This window comes from Anolis sagrei, chromosome 4 (genome assembly GCF_037176765.1).
Source record: "Anolis sagrei isolate rAnoSag1 chromosome 4, rAnoSag1.mat, whole genome shotgun sequence".
In the NCBI taxonomy this organism is placed as follows: Eukaryota; Metazoa; Chordata; class Lepidosauria; order Squamata; family Dactyloidae; genus Anolis; species Anolis sagrei.
The window spans coordinates 228,929,558-228,950,000 of NC_090024.1; the positions used below are offsets into that span (position 1 = coordinate 228,929,558).

At 41.3% G+C, this 20,443-nt stretch overlaps 1 protein-coding gene across 1 annotated transcript; it reads left to right on the forward strand.

Moving 5' to 3' along the window:
• The first annotated feature begins 1,914 nt into the window (after positions 1-1,914).
• NELFCD (negative elongation factor complex member C/D) lies at positions 1,915-20,102 on the forward strand. Its single transcript, XM_060772034.2, has 15 exons — positions 1,915-2,016; positions 4,060-4,172; positions 4,308-4,417; positions 6,283-6,392; positions 7,997-8,104; positions 9,595-9,747; positions 11,527-11,657; positions 12,205-12,370; positions 13,483-13,617; positions 14,260-14,399; positions 15,431-15,545; positions 17,833-17,928; positions 18,192-18,332; positions 19,724-19,853; positions 19,973-20,102. Exons 1-15 carry the CDS (start codon positions 1,951-1,953, stop codon positions 20,005-20,007), a joined length of 1,749 nt encoding a protein of 582 aa, XP_060628017.1. The 5' UTR covers positions 1,915-1,950; the 3' UTR covers positions 20,008-20,102.
• The last annotated feature ends 341 nt before the right edge of the window (positions 20,103-20,443 follow it).

Sequence of the window (20,443 nt, forward strand, 5' to 3'; positions counted from 1 at the left end):
ACTAGAAGACTTTAATCCCTTTCAACTCGCCACGCATTGCTGTGGCCCAGTCTGTGTATATGTGTTTTGTGTTTGCATATATGTGTATAATATTTGTGTGTATATATTTGTGTATGTGTGTATTTGTGTGGTTATGCACATGCATTGTAATGTATTTTTGTTTTTTGGCTTTTTAAGTCCCTTACGCTATGTTTTTCAATGTTTTATGAGTGATGGTCACTTGTTGGCCTGACAGGTGTCTTGTGTCCAAATTTGGTGTCAATTCGCCCAAGGGTTTTTTAGTTATGTTAATCCCGCAAACAAATATTACATTTTTATTTATATAAATATATATAATATTTAGTTCCAAAGGCCTACTAGAAGACTTTAATTCCTTTCAAGTCTTCTGAAAATAAATCTTACTGAATTACATCTTTAAAATATTATTACTATTGTATTTTACATTATATTTCATATAATATGTATTATATCTATGTGATATGTAAATATATATAATATTTCGTTCCAAAGGTCTACTAGAAGACTTTTAATCCCTTTCAACTCTTCTCAAGATAAATCTTACTGAATTACCTCTTTAAAGTATTATTTCTATTGTATTTTGTGTGTGTGTGTGTGTGTAATATGTAAATATATATTATATTGTTCCAAAGGCCTCCTAGAAGACTTTAATCCCTTTCAACTCTTCTCAAGATAAATCTTACTGAATTACATCTTAAAAATATTATTATTACTATTGTATTTTGTGTGTGTGTGTGTGTATCTAAAGGGTAAAGGTTGTCCCCTGACATTAAGTCCAGTCATGTCTGACTCTGGGGTGTGGTGCTCATCTCCATTTCCAAGCTGAAGAGCCGGCGTTGTCCGTAGACACCTCCAAGGGCATGTGGCCGGCATGACTGCATGGGATGCCGTTACCTTCCCGCATTGTATGTAAATATATATTATATTTAGTTCTAAAGGTCTACTAGAAGACTTTAATCCCTTTCAGCTCTTCGCAAGGTGAATCTTACTGTATCACATTTTACAGATTATTATTATTATTACTATTGTATTTCATATTATATTCAATATAATATTTTATATTATGTTATATTTAATGTAATATTTTATGTGTGTATGTGACATTAAGTCAAGTTGTATCTGACTCATCTCTATTTCTAAGCCAAAGAGCTGGCGTTGTCCATAGACACCTCCAAGGTCATGTGGCCAGCATGACTGCATGAAGCGCCGTTACCTTCCCGCGAAAGCGGTACCTATTGATCTACTCACATTTGCATGTTTTCAAATTGCTAGGTTGGCAGAAGCTGGGGCTAACAGCAGGAGCTCACCCCACTCCCCACATTCAAACCTGTGACCTTTTGGTTAGCAAGTTCCGCAGTTTAACCCACTTGTATCTATACACACATTTATAAGAAAATTATTATATTATTATATGATTCATCTTTCCCTTAAAGCCACAGCAGATTGCAAAACGTTTTTATGACTCCAAAATGGCCCAAAAACTGAGTTTGGGGTTCAATTTCCAAGATATCTCTCATATATAGATATAAAAATATGATGACTCCATATGGGTCCATCTACACTGTAGCTTTAACCCAGTTCCATACCACTTTTAATGTTAAGGAAATCAAATCAAGGTGAAGCAGTGGCAACCTTTAGTAGAGGATAAAAGTCTTGCAAAACTACAAAAATCCCAGGCTTTCATAGCCATGAGTCTTGGCAATTAAAGTGGTGTGAAACTGCATCAAATCCATAGTGTAGACGCAATCTTTTTCAGGCTTTAGAGGCTTTTTTTCAGGCTTTTGGGCGGTACCACTGTGCAGACTCAGAAGGGGGAGCCAGAGTATAGGGTTCTGCCACTCTTTGCCCCCCCCCCCGCTCAGCAATGGTTCAGTCCGAGTTGTAAGGAAGGGGCGTGGCTACAGCGGGAGGGGGCGTGGCCAGCGGAGTTCAATGGAGGAGCCTGAGTATTTCAGCGCCAGCGCAGCCGAGTGGGGCGACGACACCGACGGAGGAGCGGTGAGGCCATAAAGGCAGGCAAAGCGAAGTCAGGCCGGCAGTCTGTCTCTCTCTGTGTCTGCAAAACCAAACAGAGGGAGAACTCAGTACTGAGATCAGCTAGGATGGCGATATGGACTTCAACTCCCAGAAGCCTCAGCTGTCGTGGCCAATGGTGAAGGATTCTGGGAGTTGAAGTCCAAAACGTCTAGAAGGCCAGGAAGGCTTCCTTGGGGTCCAGAATGGATGCGGTTGGACTGCTTTGGCTCTGTGCTATGGAATCGTGGGAGCTGCAGTTTGAAAGGGCTGAAGGCTTTGCAAAACTAGAACTCCCATGATCCCATAGCATTGAAGCAAGGCTGTCAAAAAGTGATATCAAACTGCATTAATTCTATGGTGTGGATGCACTCATGGACAAACATCAGCCCTCCAGGTGTTTTGGACTTCAACTTCCACAATTCCTAACAGCCCAGGGGACTTCCATTTTTTTTGGATGTTGTACCACCCTTGTGGGAAGCTTTTCTCATGTCCCCGCATACTGAGCTGGAGCTGACAGAGGGAGCTCATCTGTACTCTCCCTGGATTCGAACCTTCGACCTGTTGGTCTTCAGTGCTGCAGGCATAAGGGCTTAACCCATTGCGCCACTGGGGGCTCATGGGTAAGAAAAATAAGAACAGACCACGGAACAACAGACTGGTTCAAAATTGGGAAACTGGTTCAAGATTGAGTACGGCAGGGCTGTCTACTCTCACCCGACTTATTCAACTTGTATGCAGAACACATCACGCAACATGCGGGGCTTGCAAATACAAGGCTGGAGTTAAAATTTCTGGAAGAAACATTAACAACCTTAGATATGCAGGTGATACCACATTGATCCGCTGGGAAGTAGCAGCCAATAGTGAAAGGACCAAGGCAGAGACATCTCCAGCTCATCCCCTGTTTGGGTATCAGCCAGCACGTCAACGACTTAAATCTAGAAATAGTTTTCTAAGATCTACAGAGACACTTGCTGGAACACCTCAGCAAGCAAGAGTCCAAAAGTGGCAGGCTCAAACCCAGAACCTCAACCAATGGCTGATACCAAATGAGAGACTCCCCCCTGGGCACACAGAGGACTGGGCAACATGGAAGGCGCTGAACAGACTGCGCTCTGGCACCACGAGATGCAGAGCCAACCTCAAGAAATGGGGTTGTTGTTGTGTGCTTTCAAGTCATTTCAGACTTAGGTTGAGGGCCACATCCGGCCCCCGGGCCTTAGTTTGAGGACCCCTGATTTATACCATGCTTTTCCTCACCACGAAGGAGATTCAAAGCGGCTTACATTAAAAGCATTTCAATATGATTTAAAATCCTTTAAAAAGTATTCAAAGTTATAAACCATGGCACCCCTTGATTTGATCTTAAAAACCTTCTTTAGACATGAGTAAATATGATGGCACAGCAGTTTAAACCGCTGAACTGCTGAACTTGCTGACTGAAAGGTCGGTTCGAATCCAGGGAGCAGGGTGAGCTCCCACTGTTGGACCCAGCTTCTGCCAACCTAGCAGTTAGAAAACATGCAAATGGGGAAAACATGCTAGCAGCGGGAAGGTAACAGCACTCCATGCAGTCATGCTGACCACATGACCCTGGAGGTGTCTATGGACAATGCCGGCTCTTTGACCTAGAAATGGAGATGTATATAGATACAAGTGGGTTAAATCGGTGAGCTGCTGAACTTGCTAACCAAAAGGTCACAGGTTTGAATCTAGGGAGTGGGGTGAGCTCCCCCTGTTAGCCCCAGCTTCTGCCAACTTAGCAGTTCGAAAACATGCAAATGTGAGTAGATTAATAGGTACCCGCTTTGATGGGAAGGAAACGGGGTTTCATGTAGTCATGCCGGCCACATGACCTTGGAGGTGTCTATGGACAATGCCGGTTCTTTGACTTAGAAATGGAGATGAGCATCATCTCCTGAGTCGGACACAACTAGACTTAATGTCAGGGGAAACTTTTACCTTAAATATGGTATAATCTAAGAAAATCACCCTAACATAAAACACTTCTCTCCTTTCAAACAGCAAGATGATGATTATGGGGAAGAAGATGATGCCGAGGTCCAGCAGGAGTGTTTGCACAAATTTTCTACCCGAGACTATATCATGGAGCCCTCCATATTTAATACTTTGAAAAGGTGAGTACAGGAAAAGAGCTGTGAGAGGAAGAGGAGGCTGTAGTACTTGTAAGCACATGAAGGTCCTTTAAAATCTGATAGTGTTGGATTCTTTGAGATTTGGATCCAGTGAAAATAACTTTATTTTCTTTACAGGTATTTCCAGGCAGGTGGCTCTCCAGAAAATGTGATCCAACTCTTATCGGAGAACTATACTGCTGTGGCCCAGACAGTAAATTTGTTGGCTGAGTGGCTCATTCAGACAGGTTTGTTCCCTTCTATTTTAATTATTTTCCTATTGATTCCCATCAAAGCCCCCTTTATAATAATATACCAAAAAAGAGTAGCAGAGCAATAGAAGTTTAATTGCTGTTGTCTTTACAGCCTTTCTTCCTTATTGATCACTTGGAAAAAATATGCTAAGTGTATTATTATTACTGTTTTTACTCGATTCTAGTGGTCACCTTTTTGACTAAATTACCTTCCGAAAATTAGGGTGCGCGTTAGATTTGTATAATATGATAAATACATTTTTGGGTTTTAGGGTTTTGAAAATTGAGGTGCGCATTAGATTTGATGGCGGATTAAACTCAAGTAAATATGGGTATTATTATTAGGAGTCCCCAGTGGTGCAATGGGTTAAACTGTTATGCCAGCAGGACTGCTGACCCAATGGTTGGCAGTTCAAATCCAGGGAGCAGGGTGAGTTCCCATCTGTCAGCTCCAGCTTCTCATGCAGGGATATGAGAGAAGCTTCCCACAGGATAGAAAAACATTCAGGGGTACCCTGGGCAGCATCCTTGCAGACAGACAATTCTCTCACACCAACAGCGACTTGCAGTTTCTCAAGTCGCTCCTGACATGACAAAAATATTATTATTATTATTACTACTACTACTACTAGGAGCCCCCGGTGGCGCAGTGGGTTAAAGCACTGAGCTGCTGAGCTTGTTGATCGAAAGGTCGCAGGTTCGATTCCGGGGAGCGGCGTGAGCTTCCGCTGTCAGCCCTAGCTTCTGCCAACCTAGCAGTTCGAAAACATGCAAATGTGAGTAGATCAATAGGTACCGCTCCGGCGGGAAGGTAACGGCGCTCCATGCAGTCATGCCAGCCACATGACCTTGGAGCTGTCTACGGACAACGCTGGCTCTTCGGCTTAGAAATGGAGATGAGCACCACACCCCAGAGTCAGACATGAATGGACTTAATGTCAGGGGACTACCTTTACCTTACTACTACTAACTTTATTTCAATCCTGCCTATCTCCCCATAGGGACTCAAGGCAGCTAACAAAGATAACATACCTAATAAAATTTAAAATAAGATAGCTACAAAAATGTAAAAACAATTAAGGCATGGTTGGATACAAAAGTTAAAACACAGTTACAAGTCAAGAAAACCATTAAAATTACATTCCAAGCCCACCCACCCCCATCCCTCCCTACTTTTGAGTTACTTTTGACAGAATACAAGGGACAAATCTATAATTAGGGAATTGACTGAACTTTGAACAAGCAAGTTAACTGAGTATCTGAAAATAGAAATAGGGCCCTCACATGAGAACTATTGTGTTAAATCAAATCAATGTAAAATGATCATCTTCTGACTATAATTTCCTCCTGGTTAAAATTGGTAGAGAATGTCTTCTCTTTTAACATAATTACATAATCACAGGGAGACTTAGGAATTCCTTCTTAACAAATGTACATTCATCTGTCAAATACACTTGTTTCTATTTTACTGACACAAAAACAAGGCGTGTCACAGCAAACAAGATATATATGCAGACAAGATCACTCTGCTGGCTGTTGTATTGAATCACATGTCAGACACTTCCCAAGTGTCTAGGACCATGTGATGTATCGGCGAATAATGCGTGCAGATCCCAGTAAGGCAGCCTTCTGCAGGTGGCAGATGGTAATTTTGTCAGTGCCTATTGTGTTTAAGTGCAGGCCGAGGTCTTTAGGCACTGCACCCAGTGTGCCGATCACCACTGGGACCAACTTGACTGGTTTGTGCCAGAGTCTTTGCAGTTCCATCTTTAAATCCTCATATCGTGTCAGCTTTTCCAGTTGTTTCTTTTCTATTATTATTATTATTATTATTATTATTATTATTATTATTGCTTCAGGTGTCGAACCAATTCAAGTCCAGGAGACGGTGGAGAATCACTTAAAAAGCTTGCTCATTAAACATTTTGATCCCCGAAAAGCAGATTCCATTTTCACAGAAGAAGGAGAGGTAAGGCACACAATGCAACTAAATAATGCTATACATCACAATCCTTCTTTCATTATTATTTTAATAACATGAAGGTCAATTATCATAGCATCATAGAGTTTAAAGGTGTTTTTAGGCATGGGCTAACTTCTGCCCTCCAGGTGTTTTGGACTTCAACTCCAACAATTCCTAACAGCCTGGCTGTTAGAAATTGTGAGAGTTAAGTCCAAAACACCTGGAGGGCTGAAGTTTGCCCATGCCTGTGCTATATAGAACATTAAGTCCAACCCTCTGCTCAGTGCAGAATCTCCAACTAGAGCATCCCCAGCAGGGGCTGTCTATCCAGATGCTTTCAAAAGACACCCAGAAAAGTAGATCTCAATACCCTTCTAGACGATGGGTTCCACTCTCATTGTCAAGAAGTTCCTTGCAATGTTCACTCATGGTCTACCTTGTAACTTAAAACCAATATACCTAGTTATATACCTTGAGAACCCACCTTGAGAACCTTCCTTTTTGTGGCTGCCTTTGAGGTGAAGCTCAGTGAAGAGAAGATTGAGGAGTGATAACTCCTGGACAACAAGTTAATCATTGGCCAACAATGTAATGCGGCAGCTAAAAAAACCGAGTTGGGTTTTTGGCCTGCATAAATGGGAGTCTAGTGTCTAGAGCCAAGGAAGTCATGCTACCCCTCTATTCTGCCTTGGTCAGACCACACCTGGAATACTGTGTCCAATTCTGTGCACTGCAATTGAAGGGAGATGTTGAAAAGCTGGAATGTGTCCAGAGGAGGGTGACTAAAATGATCAAGGGTCTGGAGAACAAGCCGTATGAAGAGCAGCTTAAAGAGCTGGGCAGAAGAGAAGGCATGATCACACTCTTTATGATCATGTTGTTCCTCAATCTTTTCTTCACCGAGTTGAACAAGCTTCAGATGTATTTGGGGTAAATTTTGTTTTGTCGCTCGTTGCTTGCATAGTCTGTCTCAACTCATTTTGAGCTTAAGCTTTCCTAATAGTTTTCCTCCAAGCTTGGACTACACATCTGCATGCTTCCTTGGTGATACATTCTTTTCTTTTTGCTTTCTTTTTTACATTGGCTTTTTCAGCTGTTTCGTCTTTCCCATTGAATTGTTTGTGGTTGTGCTTTCAGCAGTACCTTCTTCGTGAAATCTCACTGTTTCCAGTTGCTTTTTTCTTTTAGCATATTTAGGCATGAGGTTGTGCCCAGTATTTCCCTGAGCTTGATGAATCAAATTTCCTGGCATTCAAGATTCATGTTTGAGTCGATTTTTCTTTAGCCTATCCCTCTGTCATGAGTTCTGGCACTAGTTACTAGTTTCTCTCCTAAAGTACCAAATGTTTTGCTTCTCGTTACATAGTCCCTCCATTGATTTGGAGCAAGGGTTGTTGATCCTCTTTCTGAAAAAAATGCTTGATAAGGTGACTGGTAGTAACTTCATGGTTGATTATGCGTTTGAGCCCAGATCTCCAGTGTGCAAATTAATAATTTTCCGCTATGCTACACTGTTTCCTATTTTGGTTTTGCTGATGCCTTTCTAAAAGCCCGGGCTGGTTTTCCTGGCACCTTATTCCATGTCGTTCCCTTGTTTTCATTTTTGCCAGACTCCAGCATGGCTTGAGCAAATGATAGCACACACAACATGGCGGGACCTCTTCTACAAACTCGCTGAAGCTCATCCAGATTGCCTCATGTTAAACTTTACTGTCAAGGTAATGAATACTGTATTTTGGTCAGCTTGAAAAGTTAGTTCCTTACAATGGTCAAAAACAAGAGATTCGCAAATATGGACATGAACAGGTATTTCACTGGAGCTGTGTGTTGCCTTGAGTGCCAGCCAGAATAAATGAATTTTTTATTCAGTTTTTGTAGCAGAGATGTTAGTGAGAGTAGCAATAGCTGTTTCTCATTATTTGCAGTTGTGTGTTTAAGATCCAGTATTTGATCCAAGTGAAACCCTTCGAGTATAATAAGATAGTTTATTCACATTTCCCCTGGTTTTGATCAACATTTTTCATCTGGAAACTTGGCATTCTTAATCTGTCCTTTCACTTTTCATCTAGTGAAATGCTAACTGCTAAAAAGTGTATATGGATCTTGTAATGAACCGTGACTAACAATGGGATGCTGTGAGTTTTTCGGGCTATATGGCCATGTTCTAGAAGCATTCTCTCCTGACATTTCACCCGCATCTTTGGCAGTAATAATAATAATAATAATAATAATACTTTATTTGTACCCTGCTACCTTCTCCCCAAGGGACTCGGTGCAGCTTACATGAGGCCGAGCCCAAATACAACAATACAAGCAATAAACAACAATACAAGCAATTAAAATTAAAAACATAGACAATAAAATATACAACATTATCAATAAGACAACACACAATTAAAAACAGTGGGAAGGCCAAATGTAAAATTAAAATTGGAAGTAATGCTGGGACATGAACGAAAAGATGATAGTGGTGTTTGTGGAAGGCCATACGAGCAGACCTAAAGAAATGTAAAGTGCTTGGAGGACAAAGTGCTATGGGATCATTATTCCGGGGAGGCACACTGGAACAGCCACGTCTTCAGGTTCCTCCTGAAGACTGCCAGAATTGGGGCCTGTCTGATGTCTTTAGGGAGTGAGTTCCAGAGTTGAGGGGCCACCACCTAAAAGGCCCTCTCTCTCGTCCCCACCAATTGCGCCTGCGATGCTGGTGGGATTGAGAACAGTGCCTCTCCGAATGATCGAAGGGATCACGCAGGTAGGCGGGTCCAAAACCGTTCAGGGCTTTGTAGGTAAGAACCTGCACCTTGAATTGGGTCCGGTAAATGAATGGCAGCCAGTGGAGCTCCTTGAACAGGAGGGTTGACCTCTCCCTGTAAGGAGCACCAGTTAACAACCTGGCTGCCGCCCGTTGGATCATCTGAAATTTCCGGGCCATTTTCAAGGGCAGCCCCACGTAGAGTGCATTGCAGTAATCCAGTCTAGAGGTAACTAGAAGCAAGCATCCTCAGAGGTTGTGAGGATGCTAGAGATGCTAAAAGAAAAAGACATCGCAACCTCTGAGGATGCTTGCTATAGATGCAGGCGAAACATCAGGAGAGAATGCCTCTAGAGCATAGCCATATAGCCCAGTGATTCGAGCCATGAAAGCTTTCGACAATACATTGTGATGAACAATGTTACTTCAGCTGCTGGTCCTTTTTCTATGCAGCTTATATCTGACGCTGGGTACCAAGGGGAGATAACCAGCGTGTCAACAGCATGCCAGCAGCTGGAAGTCTTTTCTCGAGTGTTGCGTACTTCTCTGGCCACCATCTTAGATGGCGGAGAAGAAAACCTGGAAAAGAACCTGCCTGAGTTTGCTGTAAGTTTTGCTTTTTAGTCCTTTTCAGTAAGAATGGATGGGTTGGGAACTGTTGGGGAAGCAACCTTCTCAAGCCTCCTCTATATGATGTTTATCTGTTTTATTTATCATGTCAGGGGCAACCAGACCATTGTATTACATTTCTAACAGAACAAAACAAACAAACAGACAAAACACAAAGTTTGCAAGCTTGGTAGTTGATTAAATGTCCTTTGATCAGTATCTGGCCACTTGGAGTGCCTCTGGTGTTGCCGCAAGGAGGTCCTCCATTGTGCATGTGGCAGGGCTCAGGGTGCATTGCAGCAGATGGTCAGTAGTTTGCTCTTCTCCACACTCGCATGTCGTGGATTCCACTTTGTAGCCCCATTTTGTAGCCCCATAAATAAATAAATAATCTTTTTTATAATGTGTCATTTTATAACATGAAGTATATGTCTTATTTGATTTGCAGTTTCCTTATCTCTATATACCTAAAGCAGTGGGAAGGGCTGCAGATTGACTTAGTAACAGTTTAGAATGTTTAGTTTTAAACAGGATGACAGGGAATGTCTGTTTTAGCCTTGAGCCTGTTAGAATATTGTTGGAGCTGAGTGCACAAGCTTATGTTAGGAAGTTAGAAACTGTTGAGGCCTTTTATTTGAAAGTATATCTTTGTCCTTTTCAGTAAGAATGAGTGGGTTTGGAACTGAGATGCCCACAATGTCCCATAGTTCCTTGATATGCAAGGTATCTTGCGTGAAGAGTGCTTACCAGTTGTTCTCAACCTGTGGGTCTCCAGGTGTTTTGGCCTACAACTCCCAGAAAACCCAGCCAGTTTACCAGCTATTGGGATTTCTGGTTGTTGAAAGCCAAAACATTTGGGGACCCACAGGTTGAGAACCACTGGCTTAGATACTCTTTCCATTGCTCAGGACGTTACAGCTCCATGCCTCCTATCTCCCTGTTGATGCTGGAGAAGTAGGTATTTACTTCAGGACTTTGGAATAGTTTCTAACATAGTTCTACTTTTTTTTGTAATTTTCCCATACTTGGAAAAACAAAAACAAAAAACTAATCAGACAAAAAGTATCCCTAAACATGTTGATTAAAATATTTCAGCTTATATAGTGTTCACAGTTATTTTAAATATCAAATAGCAGGAACTGTGAAAGTCATGCTTGTGGATCTTTGACTTAATAAATGTTGATATCATCATGTGCCTTCAAGTTGGTTTCAGCTTATTGCAACCTCTCCTATTAGCTGGGTTTTCAAAGGCTGTATCATCTTGTTGCCACCACTGCCTCCTCCTCTTAAAGAAGCCCAGTATAATTGCCGATTATATTTCTATCCCAATAAATTCAGAACAGCACACATTTCTGCCCTCTTCCCCCTTTTCTCCTCATAGCATCCCTATGAAGTAGCATGGGGTGGGAATCTGACTGGCTCAAGTTTATGTGGGTGAGTTTCGTGGCTTCTGGGCACTAGGATTTGGATTTCCAAAACTCCCAGCCTAACAGTTTAGCTGCTGCATGACACTGGCAGTTAGGAATTATGGGCATTGAAGTTCAAAACACCTCAAGGATCGAAGTTTGCTCATGCCTGCAGCAGGCATTCATATACGATGCCAACAGTGAGACACTGTCTGTATATTTTGATAAAGCTCAAGTCATACAAATAGTCTACTTTCTTCAAGGTTTTGCAATCATCACAATATCCAAATGAGAAATAATAAAAATAAAACAGAATGAAACGTGCGCATTGAACGAGTAACTTATAATATGTCTCTTGGTGGATTTGCAGAAAATGGTGTGCCATGGCGAACACACGTATCTCTTTGCCCAAGCCATCATGTCCATCTTGGCCCAAGAAGAGCAAGGTGGCTCTGCAGTGCGTAGGATTGCCCAGGAGGTGCAACGGTTTGCTCATGAGAAGTAAGGTTTTACCATACTTTAAAAGTAATTCCTCATTTGCTCCACAGCCTTTATTCTTGGTTTAGTTCAACACAAGCTTAACACAAAAAGAAACATGAATTGTTACACTCTGAGATCAAAACCTTACCTCAGCTCAGTGGTTTTCAGCCTGTGGGTCCCCAGATGTTTTGGCCTTCAACTCCCAGAAATCCTAACAGCTAGTAAACTGGCTGGGATTTCTGGGAGTTGTAGGCCAAAACACCTGGGGACCCACAGGTTGAGAACCATTGTCTTCGGTTAATATGTTGAGATTCTTCATTACTTATTTTATATCCAAAAATGTAATGAGCTGTTAGGAATTGTGGGATTTGAAGTCGAAAACACTTGGAGGGCCGAAGTTTGCCCATACCTGGTCTTAGCAATGCAATTCTGTTCTTCTGAACATAGCCATCAAGCTTTGATGATTCCATAGTAATCCGCTTCTTGCGCCATCTGTCCAATGCCAGATTGTGGATTGCTTAAAACAAGCCCTCTCTGTTGATCCTTCCCTTGTTGTGTTCTTACCAAGGGGCCATGATGCCAGTCAGATAACCTTAGCGCTGGGAACCGCTGCCTCGTACCCTCGCGCCTGCCAAGCCCTTGGAGCCATGCTGTCAAAGGGAGCTCTGAACCCAGCAGACATCACGGTCCTTTTCAAAATGTTCACCAGCATGGATCCTCCGCCTGTAGAACTGGTTAGTAACAGCTTTATGTGCTTCTCCTTCAACAGCGTGGGCTGCATCCCCAGATTTATTCATAATTTTAGCACTTTCTAATTGTATTCAATGGGTGGTATATAACTTTCCTCTTACCCACATACCCCATGCCCCCTTATTATTATTATTATTATTATTATTATTATTATTTGATATACAACAAGATTGGTACAAAGCATACAAGATCTCTATGCTGGCTTTTGTATTTGATCACACGTCGGACACTTACCAAGGCGGGATAGAAATATTGTAATAAATAAATAATAAATAAATAAATAAACTACTTTTCCTTTTTCTTCCTTCTTTTCTGTATCTTTTCTGTTTTCTTTCTTTTTTGTTTTCTGTTTTCTTTTCTGTTTTCTTTCTTTTATTTTATTATTTGCTACATAATAAGATTAGTACACAGCAAACAAAACCACTACGCTGGCTTTTGTATTTGATCACACATCGGACACTTCCCAAACGTCTAGGACTTGTGTGATATATCAGTGAATAATGCATGCAGATCTGAGTAGGGTGGCCTTTTGCAGCTGACAGATGGTAATTTTGTCAGCACCAATTGTTTTTAAGTGCAGGCCAAGGTCTTGAGGCAGTGCTCCCAGTGTGCCAATCACCACTGAGACCAGCTTTACTGGCTTGTGCCAGAGTCTTTGCAGTTAAATCTTTAAATCCTCGTATTGTGTCAAGTTTTCCAGTTGCTTCAATTCTGCTGTTTCCTGGGATTGCAACATCGATGATCAACACTTTGTTTTTTTCCCCACAATCGTGAGGTCAGGAGAATTGTGCTCCAAAACTCTGTCAGTCTGAATTCAGAAGTCCCAGAGTAGTTTGATGTGTTCATTTACTGTAACTTTTTCAGGCTTGTGATCCCAGCAGTGTTTTGGTGCAGACAGATGGTATCATCATCATCATCATCATCATCATCATCATCATCATCATCATCTCTTTATTTTGTTTTGTAATCTTTTAACACTAGGCTGCTTACTTGCCAGTTAATGGTCTTCCTTGGGAATAAAAAGAACAGCTTTATTTTTTCTTTTTCAAATGCTGTTACGCAGAAGTTCACTCTTGCCATGCTTTTGCTCCTGCAGATTAGAGTTCCTGCTTTCCTGGATCTCTTCATGCTGTCCTTGTTTAAGCCTGGCGCTAAAATCAATCAGGACCATAAGCATAAATATATCCATATTTTGGCCTATGCAGCCAGTGTTGTGGAAACATGGAAAAAGGTAAATTTCAGTGGGCTTTTTTTCTGTTGCTTAATTGCCCCATAGTTGGTGAATCAGCCTGAGAGAAGGGGTGTATTAGGATTTTGGTCTGTCCTCATCTATATATTGTATTTCTTCAATTCTAAGACTCACTTTTTTCCTGAATAAACATCTGTCAAAGTGGGGTGCATCTTAGAATTTCGGGTGCATTTTCGTTGATAGTGGTGGTACTGAAATTTGGGGGTATCTGAAACATCTGTTTCTATCTTATATGTTTCTATTTTCTCCCTCTTTTTCTTTATTTTTATTGTTCTCACTCTTTTGTTGTATTATGTAAAATTTAATAAAATTCTTTTTAAAAATTTGGGGGCATCTTACAATCAGTGGCATCTTACAGTTGAAGAAATATGGGTGACATAAAAGTCAAAATATGTCTGTTTATAACACAAAGGCCGTTGTTAGGTGAAATGGCCCTTTGTTATATCACTGGATTAGGTGTTGCTCTAACAGTCAATGATTTCCCTTATCCCACATAATCTGAAATTGGAAAGTGGAATATGGGAACATGAAAAGCATTAGGTTTTTGGGAAAGCTGGCAAAATAAAGCTGCAAAAGCATTTGTGATTCTTTTTTGTCTTTTGAAACTGTATTTTATCTCCTTAGAACAAAAGGGTCAGCATCAATAAAGATGAACTCAAGTCCACTTCGAAAGCAGTGGAAACCGTTCACAATCTCTGCTGTAATGAGAACAAAGGAGCTTCTGAACTTGTGGCAGAGCTGAGTACCCTCTACCAGTGCATCAGGTATGGGCCTGTTGTAGTTCAGCCTTTGGTTGTGTCTGCACCAATTCTCTCTGGGGATTCTGGGCCTGTTATTCATTCTGATGACACTGGGGATTCTGGGTCTGCAAGTCAGCAGGAGAGCCAGCAAGAGATTTTAAGCCCTGAAAATGAGCGCTCTGTGTCTGAAGGCCACATTCCTGAAATACGGTTTGCTAGGAAAGCAAGTTCAGAAACAGATCTGAACTCAAAGGATGAAAATGGAAGTCCAGGTGGACAGACTAATGAGCAGTTAGATAGGAGATTTACATTCCAACAACATAGAGCTTTTCAGGAGAGTTTACAAAGATCAAGATGCCTTTTATCCAAAAAGTCCTCATCAGTTTCCCAGGGAAGAAGACATGATTTCCTTTCTAAATTAGCTAGCCCAGCAGATGGGCCTGTCAGTTCAGGCAAAGCTGGTGTTTTGAGTATAGAATTACAGTCGAGTCAAGGGATTTCTAGTTCCATGTTCCCTTTTGTTTATGTCTCATGATTCCAAGTTTTGAGGACACTTTATAAATCTCATGTTTTGGATTTATTCTGCTTTCGTATTCCTGGTTTTTGATGCTATTCCTGTACTATCATTTCTGTGGATTATTCCTGCTATTTGGACTTTGGGGTTTTTTTTAATATTATTTTTCCTGAATTGCTTTTCATATATATTTTTCAATAAACTGCTTTGCTAATTTATCTTGGACTGGAGTGTGTGTTAAGTACAGAGATGGTTCCCAGCCTTGGAGTGTAACAGGGCCTCCTTCGGAGGTGTTTTGGACTCATTCGCCTCTGCATTAAAGCATGTTGAGTAAATATATTTTACGGAAGGGTTCAGTTTTTATTCTGTATTTAAGGTCTTCTACAATATGTTTGGGAGCTGAGTTAGAGATTGTTCCCAAGAGTGGAAAAAATGTACCTAAGAGGGCAATGGAGAAGGGTTGGTATTCAGAGTTGGAATCTTCCAAGTGACCACAGATTTATCGGATTCTACTCTTTATGTTCATCCCTTGGATCTTTAGGTTTCCAGTAGTGGCAATGGGTGTTCTGAAATGGGTTGACTGGACAGTTTCGGAGCCTCGATATTTCCAGCTTCAGACTGATCACACTCCAGTGCACTTGGCGTTACTTGATGAGGTAGGACCAAGGGTTTGCCGTTTTGCTGCACTTAGAACGACATCAAATTTGGCCAAAAAATAAATGTGAAGTTTGTAGTGCTGTTCAATTTATTGTATTCCTGCTAATCTGAGGAGGGTTCATATTTGTAGTAATTTACCTTTGTTGATGAACTTTCAAACACAGTGATAAGGGACAGCAGTATATAATAATAATAATAATAATAATAATAATAATAATAATAATCTATATAAATAAAAAAGTAATGTTCATTTGTGGGATTAATATAACTCAAAAACAACTGGATAAATTGATACGAAATTTGGACACTATACCCCTAACAGACCAATGAGTGACCATCACTCATAACCCCCCCCCCCAAAAAAAAACATGGAAAGGACTTAAAACCCCCAAAAAGCCAAATGACAAAAAGCTAAATGACAATACAGGAAAAAGGGGAAGGAAGAGGGTGGAAAGGAGAGAAAGAAAGAAAAAAAGGAAAGAAAAGGGGAGGAAAGGAAAGAAGGACAGAGAGAAGGAAGCAAAGAGTGAAGGAAGGAAAAAGGTAGAGAAGGAAGAAAGGTGAAAAAGAGGGATGAAAAGAAAAGGGGAGGGAAAGAAAAAGGTAGAGAAGGAAGAGAAAGTAAGAAAAAAAAGGAAAGGAAGGAAACAGGTAGAGAAGGAAGAAAGGAGAGAAAGAGGGAGGGAAGGAAAGAAGGAAAGACAGAAGTATGGATAGAAGCAAAAAGCGAAGAAAGGAAGGAAAGAGGTAGAGAAGGAAGAAAGGAGAAAAAGAGGGAAGGAAAGAAAGCTGTTGAAAAGGATGGAAGAGAAAGTAAGAAGAAAGGAAGGAAAGAGGTAGAGAAGGAAGAAAGGAGAGAAAGGGAGGGAAGGAAAGAAAAAGGGGGAAGGAAAGAAAGAGGTAGAGAAGGAAGAGAAAGTAAGAAGAAAGGAAGGAAAGAAATAGAGAAGAAAGGAGAGAAAGAGGGAGGGATGGAAAGAAGGAAAGACAGAAGTATGGATAGAAGCAAAAAGTGAAGGAAGGAAAGAAGGAAGAAAGGAGAAAAAGAGGGATGAAAAGAAAAAGGGGGAAGGAAAGAGGTAGAAAAGGAAGGAAGGAGAAAAGGAAAGAAAAAAGGGAAGGAAGGAAAGAGGGAGCGAAGAAAGGAGGGAAAGAAGGAGAGAAAGAGGGAGGGAAGGTTGGCCACGGCAATGCGTGGTGGGTACAGCTAGTAATAATAATAATAATAATAATAATAATAATACCAACTGTCAACTGCAAAAGGCCATCCTACTGGGATCTGCACGCATTATTCACCAATACATCACACAGTCCTAGACACTTGGGAAGTGTCCAACATGTGATCCAATACAACAACCAGCAGAGTGATCTTGTTTGCTGTGTACTAATCTTGTTGTGTTTCAAATAATAATTATTTATTTATATTCTGCCCTTCTCCCTGATAAACAAACACAGGCAATCATTCAGTGCCTTGTTACAATGAAATACAATGAGACATAAATACACAGACAAAGGCAAATGTTTCTCCTTCCTTTCATTTCTGGCTCTGGAGGAGGTTCTCTTCTCCATTTCCAAGCCAAGGAGCCTGCGTTGTCCGTAGACACCTCCTGGTTGTGTGGCCAGCATGACTGCAAGGAGCGTCTTTTTGCCTTTTCCCGCCGAAGTGGTACCTATCGATCTACTAACATTTGCATGTTTTCGGACTGCTAGGTTGGCAGGAGCTAGGGCTAACAGCGGAAGTTCTCCCCGTCTCACGGATTTGAATGGCCAACCTTCAGGTCAGCAGTTCAGCAGCACAAGGGTTTAACCCATTGCACCACCCATGGCCCCTTAACTTATAAGCATGTTGGCTTTTAAGATAGTTTTCTCGTGACCATCTTTATTTATAAAAGTCAAAGTCTGTCTATCTTTTTATAATACAAAGGCTATTGCTGGGTGAAGTAGCCCTCTGTGATGTCATTGGATTGGCCAAAGGTGAACTGGCCCTCTGGGAAAGAAAGGTGATATGAGTATACGAGGAAGGAAGAAGTCACGAACAGGGTAGAACCTCTCAGAGATGGAGAAGAGAGAAAGGGAAGGAAAGGAGAAGAGAAAGAGCAGAAAGAAAGAAAAATGGAAAGAAGAAAGAGGAAGGAAAGTGAAAAAGGCATGAATAAAGGGAAGGAAAGAAAGAGGAAGAAGGGATGAAATCAGGGGATGGGATGCCCTCTCCAACAACCAGGCAAGATAGGTATATACATTAGTATGTTAATAAAAATATTTTTATAATTTTTTGTTTCTTTGTAGATCAGTACCTGCCATCAGCTGCTTCACCCTCTTGTCCTGCAGCTACTTGTCAAACTTTTTGAGACTGAGCACTCTCAACTGGATGTCATGGAGCAGGTGAGGAATAAACTAATCCATCATGGGATGTAGCCTACATTATTGGAAATTGTGATTCTGCAAAGTTGTCCATTTCTAGAACTCCAGGCATGGGCAAACCTCGTCCCTCCAGGTGTTTAGGACTTCAACTCCCACAATTCCTAACAGCCGAGAGATGTTTGCTAGTCTCCACTTCCTAATGTGTTGCTTTAGCTGCAATGAGTGTATAGTATCCTTTCACAAACTGAGCATCAAGCATCGTGTCCTCTTCTCTGTCCTTTCAGCTGGAGCTCAAAAAGACTCTCCTGGACAGGATGGTGCACTTGCTGAGCCGTGGATACGTCCTTCCGGTGGTTGGCTACATCCGCAAGTGCCTGGAAAAACTGGACACGGACATTTCGCTGATCAGATACTTTGTGACTGAGGTCAGTGAGTACATTTTCCTTGTCTAGAATTATTATATTAGTTGCTTCTTTGGTGAGAATTAAATTGGATAATGATAGTGCTTGCTTTTCCTGTGTTGATGTCATATTTTAATAACACGTTGTTTAATTTTTTTAAAGTACTATAGTATACTTCCTGTGTTGTTGAAGGCTTTCATGGCTGGAATCACTGGGTTGCTATGACTTTTCCGGGCTGTATGGCTATGTTCCCGAAGCATTCTCTTCTGATGTTTCACCCACATCTATGGCAGGCATCCTCAGCAGTTGTGGGGTCTGTTGGAAACTACGCAAGTGGGGTTTATATATCTGTGAAATGTCCAGGGTGGGAGAAAGAACTCTTGTCTGTTTGAGGCAAGTGTGAATGTTACAATTGACCACCTTGATTAGCATCGAATAGCCTTGCAGCTTCAAAGCCATGCTGCTTCCTGCCTGGAGGGATACTTTTTTGGAAGGTGATTAGCTGGCCCTGATTGTTTCTTGTCTTGTCAAAAACAGGGATTCCAGACAAGAAACAATCAGGGCTAGCTAATTACCTACGAAAGAAGGATTCCTCCAGGCAGGAAGCAGCCAAGCTTTGAAGCTGCAAGGCTATTCAATGCTAATCAGTGTGATCAATTGCAACATTCACACTTGCCTCAAACAGACAAGACTTCTTTCTCCCTCCCTGGACATTCCACAGATATATAAACATCACTTGCCTAGTTTCCAACAGACCCCACAACCTCTGATGATGCCTACCATAGATGTGGGTGAAACATCAGAAGAGAATGCTTCGGGAACATGGCCATACACCCGGAAAACTGACAGCAACCCAGTATGCTTCCTTTCAGTTCATCTCAATTCTCATAGGGTTGTTTTGTTTTGCTTCTGTTCTGAAGAAGTGAAGCCAAAAATGCATTTGAATTTTAAAGTGCAACTTTTGGGTGATCTTTGGATAATTACATTTCATAGAATCACAGAATCAAAGAGTTGGAAGAGACCTCATGGGCCATCCAGTCCAACCCCCCACCAAGAAGCAGGTATATTCACCCCTGACAGATGGCCATCCAGCCTCTGTTTAAAAGCTTCCAAAGAAGGAGCCTCCATCCACCACACTCCGGGACAGAGTTCCACTGCTGAACGGCGCTCACAGTCTGGAAGTTCATGATTAGTTCATGATTACAGCCTTAAGAGTGTTTGTTACTTATTTCTCTGTTGGCAGGATCAAGGTTTTTTTTTTTTGTCCCATGTTTTATTTGCATATAAATGGCAAATACATATATGGATGTAAAATTGTGAAATCCTTTCTTAAGAAAACAACAACAAAAAATACCAACCAGAGCCTTTGTTGCTGCTGTATATTGACTCCTGCTGAACCTGCGTTCTTTCATCAGGTTCTGGATGTGATTGCTCCTCCATATACTTCTGACTTTGTGCAGCTTTTCCTTCCAATTCTGGAGAACGACAGCATTGCCGGCACTATTAAGACAGAAGGGGAACATGACCCTGTCACCGAATTCATAGGTAAAATATTTCTCACACATTTTTGTGTATGGAATCTCTGTTTACTCCAATTCTAGCAATCTACATCAGTTCAAAGCTTCCTAACGCAACCTGTTTCGATTTCTGTTTTCTATTTTAAGCTCACTGTAAATCAAATTTCATTGTGGTCAACTGAACTGGAGAAAACATCCCATTCGCTGATGATGCCGTGGATTATATATCCCTCCTTGGTGCATTACTGCAAAGGATAATGCAAACATCCTTGGGGGGGGGGGGGAAGAAGAAAGAACAGTTTGCTGGTTGATGCTTCAGGTTACCTAGGAAGGTCGCTCTGGTGTGTTTCCCAAATTTAATTATACTTTTCTTGAATGTTGCCACTTCAGTGTACTTCACCTGAATTTTTTGGATGGCCTAAGCATTTTGAAGATGATCAAAAAAGCTGCAAGATGTTGCTTTTGACTCCAGGTTAGTTGTTAATCAAGGCAATAATGCTGTTGTTGATGACATAATAGTCTGAAAAAAAATAGCACGAATTCTCAGTTGCCAAGTAATTTCAAGACACTTGGTTTCGATTGCATTCCAGAAAACCACTATGAACCTGGTTCACAAAT